The sequence below is a fragment of the Mobula hypostoma genome, chromosome 2 (genome assembly GCF_963921235.1).
Source record: "Mobula hypostoma chromosome 2, sMobHyp1.1, whole genome shotgun sequence".
Classification (NCBI taxonomy): Eukaryota; Metazoa; Chordata; class Chondrichthyes; order Myliobatiformes; family Myliobatidae; genus Mobula; species Mobula hypostoma.
The window spans coordinates 22,639,240-22,653,821 of NC_086098.1; the positions used below are offsets into that span (position 1 = coordinate 22,639,240).

The 14,582-nt window shown below is 43.2% G+C and overlaps 1 protein-coding gene across 12 annotated transcripts in view; it reads right to left on the reverse strand.

Moving 5' to 3' along the window:
* The window catches only part of trdn (triadin), a 147,831-nt gene that overhangs the window by 68,865 nt on the left and 64,384 nt on the right, over positions 1-14,582 (reverse strand). For 10 of the 12 annotated variants that reach the window (XM_063034174.1, XM_063034112.1, XM_063034138.1 and 7 more), the window contains exon 2: positions 102-308. In XM_063034174.1, the coding sequence (XP_062890244.1) occupies positions 102-308 (207 nt within the window). Of the gene's footprint in view, positions 1-101; positions 309-9,727; positions 9,836-14,582 lie in introns of those variants that run through there. The other 2 variants (XM_063034120.1, XM_063034128.1) reach the window with 2 other exon arrangements.

Consider the following 14,582-nt stretch of genomic DNA (forward strand, 5'->3'; position numbering starts at 1 on the left):
ACTTTTATCATAATGTACAATAAGCATATGCTTGTTTGTACACTTCTTCCATTTTTATCTGCAAATTTGATGCAATATTTCTCGTGGATTGCTTTACATACCAACAAGGTTCTTGTAGTCCATCAGGTCAAACATGACAATAGCCACTGCGGACCAAGTTACAATCAAAGCCACGACTAGGAACCATGCTGCTGGAGAGCTGAAAGTTGAGGCCAGGTCATCAGACACAGATTTTTTCGACATCTTTGCCATATGTGTTGCAACAGCTCCATTCTTGTCATCAAAGCCAGCAGTGCTCACTGGGTAACCTGGATAATTAATGTTATAATCACCATTATAATCCAATATTTGTGAAAACGAATCAATAATATATAGATAACCTGATGAAAATCTTTAAAATGTGCTACAGTTTTTATAATCATCTGACATAATTTTTAAATGCTCTAAACAAGTGGTGGGTTTTAATCCATTCCACACAGTGGGAACAGTGTGGAGGACATTAAAAACTGGGAGTTTATGTTGTCATAAAACTGCAAAAGGCAGTCATTCAGCCATCATACCAAAAAATCAACTACTTTTCCCAGCTTCTGGTGTGGAACATTGTAAGTTCTAACTTGTCTAATACTTCACCCCCACCACCCCAAGTACTTGCTAAGTGTGGAGAAAACTTATGCCTCCACAATCCTTTCAGGCAGGGAGCTACAAACCTGCACCCGAACCCCACCAACCCAAACCCCAATCCCCTTCCCCGCTCCACTCCACCCTACTTCTCATTGAGTGAAAAATTATCTCCTCAGATGCCTTCTTTAAATTTGACCATTTAAATTTGTGGCCCTTAGTTACCGTCCTTTCTACTATAGGAAAGTAGACCATGTTGGCCTCTCTCATGATTGCACAGTACATCCCACAATCACTTCTCCCCTCAGTTTCCTTTGTCTCAAAGAAATCAAACCTGAGCCAGTTTCTCCTCAGGCAACATCCTAAACACTGCTCCTTGGACCCTCCCTCACTCTGTCACAAGCACAAGAGACTCTGCAGATGCTAGCAATCCAGAGTAACACACACAAGATGCTGCAGGAAATCAACAGGTCAGACAGTATCTATGGAAAAAAATAAATAATCAATATTTCTGGCCGAGGCCTTCATTAGCACTTCCATATACTTGATAACCAGAACTGTACTAGCTGTGACCTTTTAATCAGTTCCAGCATGATGTCTCTGCTCTTGTATAAAAAGACTGTGCTGCATGTTTCAAGGATTTCCACATATGTTCTTCAAGAACCCTTTTGACCTACACATCTTTTAGTATACTACCATTTTTTAAGTAATACCCTAAAAATGGTAACTTGACAACAGCCCATGAATTCTACCTCATTATTTTTGTTCTTTTTTTAAACATTTTAATTTATGTATATATTTCTTTCTGTAACTTATAGCTTTTTGTGTATTGCACTGTACTAGTGCCGCAAAAACAATAAATTTCATGACGTACAGTCTGTGGCCACTTTATTAGGTATCTCTGTGCCTAATAGAATGGTCATTGAGCTCAGGTTTGTGGTCTTCTGCTGTAGCCCATCCTCTATGAGGTTCGATGTGTTGTGCATTCAGAGATGCTCTTCTGCACACCATTGTTGTAATGCATGGTTATTTGAGTTACTGTCACCTTCGTCTGCTTGAACCAGTCTCCTTGTTTCCCACAGAACTGTTGCTCACTGGACTTTTTTTAGTTCCTTGTACCATTTTCTGTAACCACTAGAAACTGTTGGGTAAGAAAATCTCAGGAGATCAGCGGTTGCTGAGATACTCAAACCATTCCATCTGGCACCAGCAATCATTCCGCAATCAAAGTCACTTGGGTCACATTTCTTTCCCCCATTCTGGTGTTTGGTCTCAGCAACAGTGGAGTCTCTTGACAGTGCCCACAAGTTTTTATGCATTGAGATGCTGCCACATGATTGGCTGATTAGATATTTACATTAATGAGCAGATGAACAGGTGTAGCTGCTAAGTGGTCACTGAGTGTACGTCAGTGATATTAAACCTGATTCTGATTCTGATTCGGAAATGGAATTGCTGATTTTTCTCCACAATGATGTCATTTGTAGTGCATTAGTACTTTCATGTGACTACAACCTGACTGTGTGTTAGTACTTTCATGTGACTACAACCTGACTGTGTATCTCTTTAAAACTCAGATTGGTCACTTTAAGACAGAATTTAAAGAGAAGAATTAGCTTTATTTGTCACGTGTATGTTAAAGCATGCAGTGAAATGTATTGTTTGCGTCAATGAAACAAGGTGGAGCTCAGGAGGGTTAATGGTGCCTAACAGCCACTCCTTTGCCTGCATTTTCGGAAGCAGCTCTATTTCCATCTTTAATATCTCTATTCTTTCCCTTTCAGGGTTCTTTTGAAGACCCTGACCTGGAGTTACATGCTGACTATGGTTCTTTGCAGGAATGGGACCCGATTTCGGGGTTTTACATCTGGCCGTTGTTCTGCACACCAAGGGCTCAGCCTAAGAGCTCCGCTCCCCTTCTGAGGCCCAGGATCTCGTGGCTCTGGAGACGGGAGGATTGGAGGTCGGTGCCTCTGCAGGAGATAGGTATGTCATTGGAGACGGAAGATCTCTGGCTCTGTGCCCAGAAACCTGAGATCTTTGGACACAGAGCTTGGAAAAAGCGATGCAACTGACTCTTAACATTGTAAATCAGCAAATTGTTTATGTCTCCCCTTTCGCTGTGAAACGGAGACATCTCTTTCTCCCTTATTAGGGAGAGAGATCACTTATGGTATGTCAAATGCCGGGTGAACAATGTAGTCTTTGGAGTACTGCAAGTCTGTGTCTTTGCTGTTGCCTTGCTCATGCCTGAGTGCTCGGTGGCGGGTGCTGATGCTTTTTTTTTGCCGGTGGGGAGAGGGGGATCATTGCTTTCTGCCGCTTACACGCGGGAGGGAGGGGAGCTAGGGGGAACTTTGAGGTTCTAACACTTAAACTGTTGTCCATTCTCTGGGGGCACTCCTCTGTTTTCTTGAATGGTTGTGAAGAAAAAGTACTTCAGGATGTATATTGTATACATTTCTGTGACATTAAATGTACCTTCGAAAACTTTTGAGCAGCACAGACCGAGGTTGCGGTGAAGGCAGCCCACAAGTGTCACCACACTTTCAATGCCAACATAGCAGACACACAGCTTACCAACTCTAACCTGCACGTCTGTAGAATGAGGGACAAAGCTAAAGCACCCAGAGGAAACCCACGTGGTCCCAGAGAGAGCATATAATCTCCTTACAGACATTGGCAAGAATTGAACCCTGGTCGATGATCACTGGCACTGTATGGCATTGTGCATATGATTGTTGTTGAAAACTCCCAAGCTGTACTGCCATATATCAATTGAAATGCCAAAAGTAATATTCCAATATTGTCAGTGGTTACTGGCAAAATAGATTCACCTGGCAACTACCATCCGTGACATGAATGGATATTTACTTAACCTGTTAAACTAATTCTCTGGTCTAAACTTAATTTCTCTTCCAAACACGTATGGATATATGGTATATGGTCACCTTCTGACCATCGACTATGTGCAAATCTCGCCAGGGAGACTGGAATTGTTTCTAGATACTTTATATTTCAAAGGTTGATTTATGTGCTTTAGTCGATTCAGAAGTTTAGCCTAGAATCAACAAAGGCAAAAAGAAAGAAGAGCTTTTGAGGAAAGGGGAATATAGTAGAGGCATTTAATATGCGAGCAGTATTTACATAATATTTCTGCAGCAGGTGTGAACAAGAACAAAGGGACCAAGAGCAGGACAATTTGTCCCTGAGCCCGCTCCACTATTCGTCAAAAGCTCCATCTTAAGGACATCACCATGGCCTGGTGGAGAGGCTTGTGAACTCCTGAGATCTCTCGAGCGATGCTGACTGGAGCCCAACTCCTGTGGGTCACCCATGGCGACAAAGTCAAAAGGGAAGTTTCGGAAAAAGAGCGATCCCACCAAGATTTTAATGGTGAAGCAGGCAGAAGACGATGCCACATCATAGTGGAAGTGAAAATGTAGAACGGCTGCAGCCATCTTGCATATCATGCCACTGGACCCTGATTCCAATCTGTGATAGACTACGTGACGTCTGCCTCCCCATGTTAAGCAAAGTCATGCACAAGTATTCTATGTCAAGGCAATAACTCCTTGGGGGAACATCTTACTTGATTTGAGTGATCGCACTACAGTATACGAAGGCCATTTATTGGCCCAATCCCTGTAGCTCTTTATTCCTTTAATAACCAGAAATCCAACTGTCTACGGTTTGAATAAACTCCATAGCTGAGTTTCCACAGCCCTGTAAGTTGAGAATTTCAAAAAGCTCTGCTGCTCTGTGCACTTCTTCTTGCAGTCCTAAATGGGCTACTCCATATTGTAGGATGCTAGTTCCTGCTTCTGAACTCCTGAGCCCCAGAAATACAAATCATGCAACCAGCCTGTTAAGTGCATAAGATTTTTAGAAGTTTTAGTCAGATCTCTTTTCATTTCATTAAATTCTTGAAGATATAGAGCTGGTCTACTCAATATCTTTTGCATTAATTATACATACCATTTCTGGGATCAGTCTAGTGAATATTGGAGTCATAGAGAAGTACAGCACAGAAACAAGTCCTTCAGCCCATCTAGTCCATGCTGAAACCATTTAAACTGCCTACTCCCAACGATCTGCACCTGGACCATAGCCTTCCATAACTCTACTATCCAAACTTCTCTTAAACGTTAGAATTGAGTTTACATACACTACTTGTGCTGGCAGCTTATTCACAACCCTCTGAGTGAAGAAGTTTCCCCTCATGTTCCGCTTAAATTCTTCACCTTTCACCCTCAATCCATGTCCTCTGGTTGCAGTCCCACCCAACCTCAGCGGAAAAAGGCTGCTTGCATTTACCTGTAATGCCCTAGTAAAGTGGTTACCCCTAATGTTGTAGGGTATTTCGTGTAATGGTTTTTTTGTAGAAGCAATGTGTTTTACTGGCAGTGTTTGGGTTACTGTTAAAAATTAGAGTTGCTTAGGAATGTTGTGTCATCCAATCAGCAGGGTCAAACTGGGACAAAGTTCTAGAGAACGCTGGGGGAGAAGTTTTTGTGATGGACACTGAGGTGGGTCGAGGTCTTTTTTGGCGGGAGATGGAACAAGAAGGAGCTCAAGAGAACCAGCCGTAGAATTTGATCAGGCAGGAACGCAGAATGCAGTGAATATGAGTTGGTGTAGTGAGTACATCAGACACAATGGCTTTTGGAAGATTTGAGCGCCAACTGTGTACCTTTGACTATTTAATTATAATGGGCCCTTTCTTTTTGTTTTTTTTATTATTTCTTTTCTTTCGTAACTGTTTGGTTAAGATAACATTCATAAACATACTTTCTTTATAAATATATGCAGTGTATGATCTGTTATTTCTTGCTGACGGGCAATTGCTTGTAAAGCTCACAACATTCACACAAACTGCGGTTTGAGTGGGTGAAACATCCCAAACTCATGGGTTTGGTGGGACCCAAACCATATCTACTCCAGACATAAGGAGTCTGAGAAAAGTGGTTTTCTCAATGCTAAGTCTGGTAGCGAGGGATTGATGAGCCACATCCAAAGAGATGCCCTGTAAAAGGGGATTCCATACCCTACCTATACCTCGCATAACTTTGTATACCTCTATCAAATCTCCTCTCAATTTTCTACGTTCTAAAACATACAGTCCTAACCTATTCAATCTTTCCTTATCACTCAGGTCCTCCAAACCCGGCAACATCCTTGCAAATTTCCTCTGGACTCTTTCAACCTTGTTTACATCTTTCCTGTAGGTAGGTGAACAAACCTGCACACAATGCTCTAGATTAGGTCTCACCTACATCTTATACAACTTCAACATAACATCCCATCTTCTGCACTCAATAAACACACCCAAAATGCTGGAGGAACTCAGCAGGCCAGGCAGCATCTATGGAAAAATGTACAGTTGACGCTTCGAGCCGAAACCCTTCGGCCGGACTGAATTTGGATTGCTTGGATTTCCAGCATCTGCAGATTTTCTCTTGTTTCTGTACTCGATACATTGATTTATAAAGGCCAATGTGCCAAAACCTTTCTTTATGACGATAACTACCTGTGACACCACTTTCAATGAATTATGTACCTGTATTCCCAAATCCCGTTGTTCTACCAAATTCCTCAGTGCCTTACCATTCACTGTGTAAGACCTACCCTGTTTGGTCCTACCGAAGTGCAAAACCTCGCACTTGTTTGCATTAAATTCCATCTGCCATTTTTCAGCCCATCTTACCAGCTGCTACAGATCCCTTTGCATGCCTTGATAGCCTTCCTCACTGTCCATGACACCCCCAATCTTGGTGCCATCTGCAAATTTGCTGATCCAGATCATTGATATACTGTAGATGACCAACAACAAAGGACCCAGCATTGATCCCTGAGGCACACCACGGGCCTCTGGTCAGAGAGTCAACCATCTACTACCACTGTCTGGCTTTTCTCACAAAGCTAATACCTAATCCAATTTACTACCTCATCCTGAATGAAGAGCAACTGAACCTTCTTGACTACCTCCCATGAGGGACCTTGTCAAATGCCTTACTAAAGTCCATCCACTGCCTTGGCTTCATCCACTTTCCCGTTAACGTCCTCAAAAAACTCTATAAGATTGGTCAGACATGACCTACCACATATTAGGCCATGCCTACATCCTTATCACCATGTTCATACAAATACTTATTTATCCGGTCTCTTAGGGTACCTTCCAATAACTTTCTCACGTTTGATGTCAGACTCACCAGCCTATAATTTCCTGGCTTCTGTTTAGAGCTGTTTTTAAACAGCAGACCGACATTGGCTATCCTCCAATCCTCTGGTACTTCTCCTGTTTTAAGTATCTCTGCTAGGGCCCCAGCAGTTTCTGCACTTGCGTCCTGTAGGGTCCAAGGCAACATTTTGTCAGGCCCTGGGGATTTATCCAGGGTAGCAAATGCCTCCTGCTCTGTAATCTGTATAGGATCCATGAAGTTGAAGCCACCTAGCCTCACTTCTATCGACTGCATCCATCTCCCAAGTCAATACAGGTGCAAATAATGCACTTAAGATATTCCCTATTTATTTTGGCTCCACACATGGATTATCATTCTGGTCTTCCAGAGGACCAGTTTTGTTCCTAGCAATCCTTTTGCTCTTAACATACCTGTAGAATCCCTTGGGATTCTCCTTCACCTTGTCTGAAGCTTTGTACTTGCAAAGTTTTGTTACTTTCCAAGTACACCTTTGTCAGAAAACAGCCTTCTCAATTCACACTTGCCAGATCATTTCTGATACCATCAAAATTGGCCTTTCTCCAATTTTGAATCTCAACCCGCAGACCAGACCTATCTCTTTGCATATTTACTTTGAAACGAATGGCATTGTGGTCACTGGATGCAAAGTGTTCCCCTACACAAACTTCTGTCACCTGTCCTATCTCGTCCTCTAATAGCAGATCCATTATTACATGCTCTATCATTGGGACTCCTACGTACTGACGAAGGAACACTCACAACACGCTGGAGGAACTCAGCAGGTCGGGCAGCATCCGTAGAAACAATGAGTCGAAGTTTCGGGCCGGAATCCTTTGTCAGGACTGAGTTCCTCCAGCGTGTTGTGAGTGTTGCTTTGGCCCCAGCATCTGCAGATTATTTTGTGTTTACTGACGAAGGAAGTTTTTCTGAACACGGTTGACAAAGTCTATCCCATCTAGTCCTTTTACAGTATAGGATTCCCAGTTAGTATGTGCAAAGTTTAAATCATCTACTGTCACAATCTTATGTTGCTTGCAACAGTCTGTGATATTCTTTTGAAAATTTGTTCCTCTAAATTCCTAGAACTGTTGGATGATCTATATTATAGCCCCATTAACATGGTCTACCTTTCTTATTTCTCAGTTCCACCCAAAGCGACTCAGTAGTCAAGTTTTCCAATATCTGAGGAGAACTGCTGTGATATTTTCCCTGACTAGTAACACCACTGTTCCTCCTTTAATCTCTCCTATTCTGTCACATCTAAAACAACCGAACCCCAGAACATTGAGCTGCCAGTCCTGCCCCTCCTGCAAACAAGTCTTACTAATGGCTACAATATCATAATTCCAGATGTTGATCCATGTTCTGAGCTCATCCGCCTTTCCTACGATACTTTTTGCATTGAAATATATGCGGCTCAGGACACAAGTCACACTATGCCAAACCTTTTTGTTTCCCAACATCTGCCTCCCCAACCATTCCACTAACTGTTCTAGCACTCTGGTTCACTTCCCCCCTGCAACTCCGGTTTAAATCTCACCGTGCAGCGTTAACAAACCTTCCCACTAGGATGTAAGTACCCCTTCTGTTCAGGTGCAAATTGCCCTCCTGTACAGGTCCCACCTTCCATGGAAGAGAGCACAATGATCCAAAAATCTATTGCCCTCCCTCCTGCATCAACTCCTTAGCCACGTACGAAACTGTATAACTTTCCTAGTTCTGGTCTCACTAGCACGTTGCCTGGGTAGAAATCCTGAGATCACAACCTTGGAGGTTCTACCCTTTAACTTAGCACCTAACTCCCTGAACTCCCTATGTAAAACTTTGTCACTCTCCCTACCTGTACCATGACCTCTGGCTGTTCACCCTCTCACTTTAGAATGATGAGGACTCAATCCAAGATGTCCCAGGCCCTGGTACCCAGGAGGCAACATATCACCTGGGAATCCCATTCTCAGCCACAGAACATCCTGTCCGTTCCCCTAACTAACAAATCTCCTGTCACCACAGTGAGCCTCTTCAGCCCCCCTTCCCTTCTGAGTCACAGAGGCGGACTCAGTGCCAGAGATTCAGCCACTACGAGTTTTCTCTTTTAGATTATCCCCCTCCCCTAACAGTATCCAAAATGATGTAACTGTTGATGAGGGGGATGGCCACAGGAACTCTGCACTCGCTCCTCGACCCCTTTCCCCTTCCTCACTGTCACTCAGATTCCTGTGTCCTGCACCTTGGGTGAAACTACTTCTCTATGTGTCCTATCTATCACCCCTTCAGCCTCCCAAATGATCCGGAGTTCATCCAGTTCCAGTTCCAACTCCTTAGCATGGATTTTTAGAAGGTACAGCTGGATGCACTTCTCATAGTTGTAGTCGTCAGCGACGCCGGAGGTCTCCCTGCCTTCCCACATGAAGAGCATTCAGCTCTCTTGCCTATCATCTCTACTGTCCTAGCTAAGCAGAAGGGAAGGGAAAAAAAAACTTAGATTATTTTCTTTTCTTTGCTTTCTCTGACTGAAGCCCCGAAGAGCTAAAGCCTCAAGATCATCATTTTGACTCTGTCCAATCAGATAATGGCTACTGTTTCCTCTATTCTAATGTTCTTGTAACTATCCTAATCACTTGCTATGCCTTTAAAATTATTTTCACCAACGTGTGCACACAGACATCCTGATTCGAACAACAATATTAAATGTTCTCCTACCATATAAAAAGTACTTTATTTTCTCTGGGGAAACACACAAAAATTCACCTCACCCTCCATCCAATGCCCCAACACTATACTGCCAGATCCTTAATCTATCATAATGAACAGAAATCATTTCAATTTCCCTCCTGACTAAAGGACATGAATTTTAGCAGCCACACTTTAAGGTTTTCCTCTGAACCCAAAAAATACACAAGGCTTACGTTTTAACTTACGTAAGGTTGTCAAGTGATGTATAAAATGACATTTTTGTAGCCACCTTCAGTACTTCTTCTGTTGAATAGGTTTTGCCCTCACAGAAGACAAACGCACAGAGAACACAGACAAATGCTGATCTATTTATATATGTATATACAGGATTATTTCTGTCTGTCCTACTATGGTATGTTCCCTTGGTCACTAACTAAATATCAAACATCAAGCACTCTGCCAGCACAAAGTTCAATGACTTCTCTATGCTCACAGATAAGTAGGAAGGTTGATGTCCACAATATTTCAGTGCAGGTCATATTTTCTTGTTCCAGTGTTTCCCTTCCAACAGATTTCCTTTTTAATATCAATTTGCAGGGAAAAAAAACTGCTTCTAGCACAAGGAGAGTAACTGAAGCAGGAAATTGCTTTCAGAGTAATGAATATGGAGATAATAGAGCATCTCTGGGTGGTGGGGTGGAGATCCATCTCTTCCAAAGGAGGTGCAAGGCTCTCTTTCCCGTTGCTAGCCTGCAGGTCACCCTTGGGCAAGGGGGAGCACCTACCTAAACCCCCCCTCCCCACAATTAGGGTCACGTGAAGCCACGAGAGCAGGTGCTGAATGGTCACATGAGCAGCTGGTGCATATCACAAGTCCCAGTTATGCGACCACTGACACCAAGCAGACAATCCCTGAAGAGTATTGATACTGGCTGAGGTCACTCATCTTGTGATGACACTGCCCAGTAGAAGGCAGTGGCAAACCACTTCAGTAGAAAAACGTGCCGAGAACTATCATGGCCATGGAAAGACTACGACAAGGCACGTAACAAATGAACAAGGAAAGTCATTGTGGGAAGGTGGTCAGATGTTTCCATAGGTTCTTGGCTGATATTTCTTGCTTTTCACTTGATTCACACATTTGTTCCCTTGCAAGGTGGGTTGCATCCACATGGTAATCATTCCTCATGTACAGCAGTGTTTTAAAAATATATCCGTACAAACACCGCAGTGTATGTCCATCCTTTGATGCACTACTGTGTAAATCAATGCTAAACCAAGAAAGACGCTAGACCTCACATCACCCTGTGTTATACCAGGTTCAGATTCATGGCTTGTGGCTGTGAATTTGTTTTGCGGAACTTTAAGTCTCATTCAAAGATTCAAGATTCAGAAAACTTTATTGTCATTCTAACCATACATCAGCTCTGCAGGGCAGAATGAGACAGCGTTTCTCAGGGGCAGTGCAATCATAACATAACAAACGCAACACTAAATAATAAACATAACAATAAATAGTAAAACACAACAGCCATGTGTCAGTTAAAATCAGTTATAAGTGTCCAGCGCAAGTTAAAAGTGTCCAAAACAGAGTCAGGTAGAGCAGCTATTTAGCAGTCTGACTGCCTGTGGGAGGAAGCTGTTTAGTAGCCTTGTGGTTTTAGTTTTGATGCTCCTGTAACGTTTGCCTGATGGCAGGAGAACAAACAGTTCATGGTGAGGGTGTGAGGGGTCTTTAATGATGTACCGTGTCTTCTGGAGGCATCGACTCTGAAAGAGGTCTTGGACAGAAGGTAGGGAGACCCCAATAACCTTCTCTGCTCCCCTAACCACCCTCTGCAAGCCTTTTTTGTCGACAGCACTGCAGCTGGAGTACCAGGTTGTGATGCAAAAGGTCAGCACACTCTCAACCACGCCTCTGTAGAATGTAGTTAAGATGTTAGTGGGGAGTGATGCTTATTTAAGCTTCCTCAGAAAGTGCAATCTCTGCTGGGCCCGTTTCACAATCCCAGTGGTGTTCCTGGACCAGGTGAGATTGTCCGAGATCTGCACCCCAAGGAACTTGATGTTTTCCACTCTCTCCACTGTGGAGCCGCTGATGCTGAGGGGTGTGTGCTCAGGCTGAGACCGTCCGAAATCGACGATCATCTCCTTGGTTTTGGTGACATTAAGCATCAAGTTGTTATCCCTGCACCAGCTCTCGAGGTGTTTGACCTCCTCCCTGTACATAGAATCATCATTTTTGCTGATGAGCCCCACCACTGTGGTATCATCTGCAAATTTAATGATCAGGTTCTCCTTGAATCTGGCTGCACAGTCATGTGTTAGCAGTGTAAACAGCAATGGGTTAAGCACACAGTCTTTTGGGGATCCAGTGCTCAGTGTGATGGAGTCAGAGATGTTCCTGCCAACACAGATTGACTGTGGTCTCTCTGTCAAGAAATCCAGAATCCAGTGACACATGGCAGTGCTAAGGCCAAGCAGCGACAGTTTCTCCACTAGTCTCTGCGGGATGATTGTATTGAACGGTGAAATGAAATCAACGTACAGGATTCTGGCGTAAGTGTCCAAGTGAGAGAGAACTGTGCGCAGTGTGGTGGATACTGCATCCTCCGTAGAGCGATTTGGTCGATAAGCAAACTGTAGAGGATCCGGTGGTGAGGGGAGGCTGGCTGTGATATGAGGCTTGACAAGCTGTTCAAAACATTTCATCACTATGGGGGTCAGGGCAACGGGATGGTAATCATTCAGACAGGCTACAGCTGATTTCTTTGCTACAGGGATGATTGTGGAGGTTTTGAAGCATCTGGGGACAATAGCTTGACTAAGGGAGATGTTGAAAATGTCTGTCAGGACATCTGCTAATACATCAGCACACTTCAGCCCATGTTGTATGTGTTACTGTTTACTGGTTACTGTTTCTGGGCAGTCTGATTGAGGCAATTGCTTATGACGAGGGAGTGTCGGTGAAGGGTGGCTCTGCAGCCTGCAGTTGGGGAGTGGCGCTGAACTGAACTAAACTGAGTGCTCCCAGGCTCCTCGTTTGATGTTTGATATTCTATGTGTTGTTTGCTCGCTCTTCGCAATTTGCACAATTTGCTCTTTGTTTCCCGTGTTAGATGTTTGATGCTTTTTTTGAACGGGTTCCCAGGTTTCATAGCAGCCTGCGGGAGGACAAATCCCAGAGTTGTATCCTGTGTACATACTTTGATAGTAAATGTAAACAACAACAATAACCAAACAAGCCACTTTCTTTCCTCCCACCTTCTCCCGCACACATACAGTCCTCCAGCCCCAGTACAGGCTGCCTCCAGACCTCCGGCCTCCAATGGGCTCGCACACATGCAGACATCGGCCCTTTGATTTCTCCCCCCAGGACCTACAAAGTCGTGGATCCAGGGCTTCCGCGATCAGCCCTCTGGACTCGTTGACTTCGATCTTTGATATAGACCCCAGGACTTGTCGATGACAGGATCCCGAACTCCAGACTCACCAGTGACAAGACTCCAAACTCCAGGCCATGAACTCTGCACTCACCAATGAGAAGACCCCAAATCCCTGGCCTAGAACTCTGGAAGTGTGATTGTTCTCTCAGCTTTATTACCACAAAGAAATACACTTCATAGTAAGTGATCCTATAATTACAATATTAGATCTATCATGCTTCAGGTTCAATTGGGTGTCGGCTGCCAGAATAATGAGATGTGTTATTCTTTGAAACTATCAGCCTAAGCAACTTCTATAATACTCCACTGTGCCGGACATGAAGAAGAAGAAGACACTAGACTAGCAACAAGGAGCAGATAGCCACTGTAATAGTCTGTATTTCCAGAATCAGCAAAGTAAAGAAAGATTGGTAAAGCAGAAGGTTAAATCTCTCAATACTGAAATAGAGAATTAGAAAGTATAAGCTGGCCTCTATATTTTCATTTATTGAGATATACTGCAGAATTGGCCCTTCCATCCCTTCGAGGCCTGCCACCCAGCAATCCCCAGATTTAATCCTAGCCTAATTATGAGGTGGATTACAATGACCAATTATCCTACCAACCAGTACGTCTTTGAACCACTGGAGGAAACCGGAGCACCCGGAGGAAACCCACACAGTCACAGGGAGAACATACAAACCTCTTACAGGCAGTGGCCGGAATTGAAGCCCGGATGCTGGTACTGTAAAGTGTTGAGCTAAATAGAATACACTGGAACACTGGAAATATGTCAGAGCACAAGAGACATTTCGGACTTAACTTGATTGACTGAGTTGATATTTTCTTCCCAGCAAATAACCTTTTAGAAAATACAAATGAAAATGCTGAAGAACAAATGCTGTAGACTGTGAGTGAAAGGAAGTTCTACCATACCATGAGTGGAAATGGCATGAATATTTATGCCCACAAACATTCTGGCTCATACAACATGGTGGATGTTCCATCTAATGAGATGGCTCCGATATTAACGACTCATTTTCATCTGGTGTCATCTCAAATATTTTATCTGGTATCTTTAGCCAAATACCAGAGAGATAATCAGTGATAACATTGTGAACTTAAAAAAATAGTGAGTCTTTAGGCCTAAGGTGATTTACATCCACTTGCACTTGGTGTGTTCTCAAAGTTCAAAGTTCAAAGTAAATGTTATTATCAAAGTACATAAATTTCACCATATACTTCCCTGAGATTCATTTTCTTTTGGGCATACTTAACGAACTATAGATTAATAACTATAACAGAATCAGTGAAAGAGTGCCCAACCAGGGCGTTCAACTAGAGTGCAGAAGACAACAAACTGTGCAATTACAAAAGAAGCAACAACAATAATAAATAAATAAGAAATAAGTATCGAGAACATATAAGATGAAGGGTCCTTGAAAGTGAGTCTATTGGTATGGAAACATTTCAATGATGGGGCAAGTGAGGTTGAGTGAAGTTACACACATCAAAGTTGCTTGAATTTCCAGCATCTGCAGAATTCCTGTTGTTTGAGTGAAGTTACCCCTTTTAGTCCAAGAGCCTGGTGGTTAAGAGTAGTCACTGTTCTGTTAATAAAGCGAATGCAGCAGCCAAAGACTCCTCCACAAATTGAGCAGAT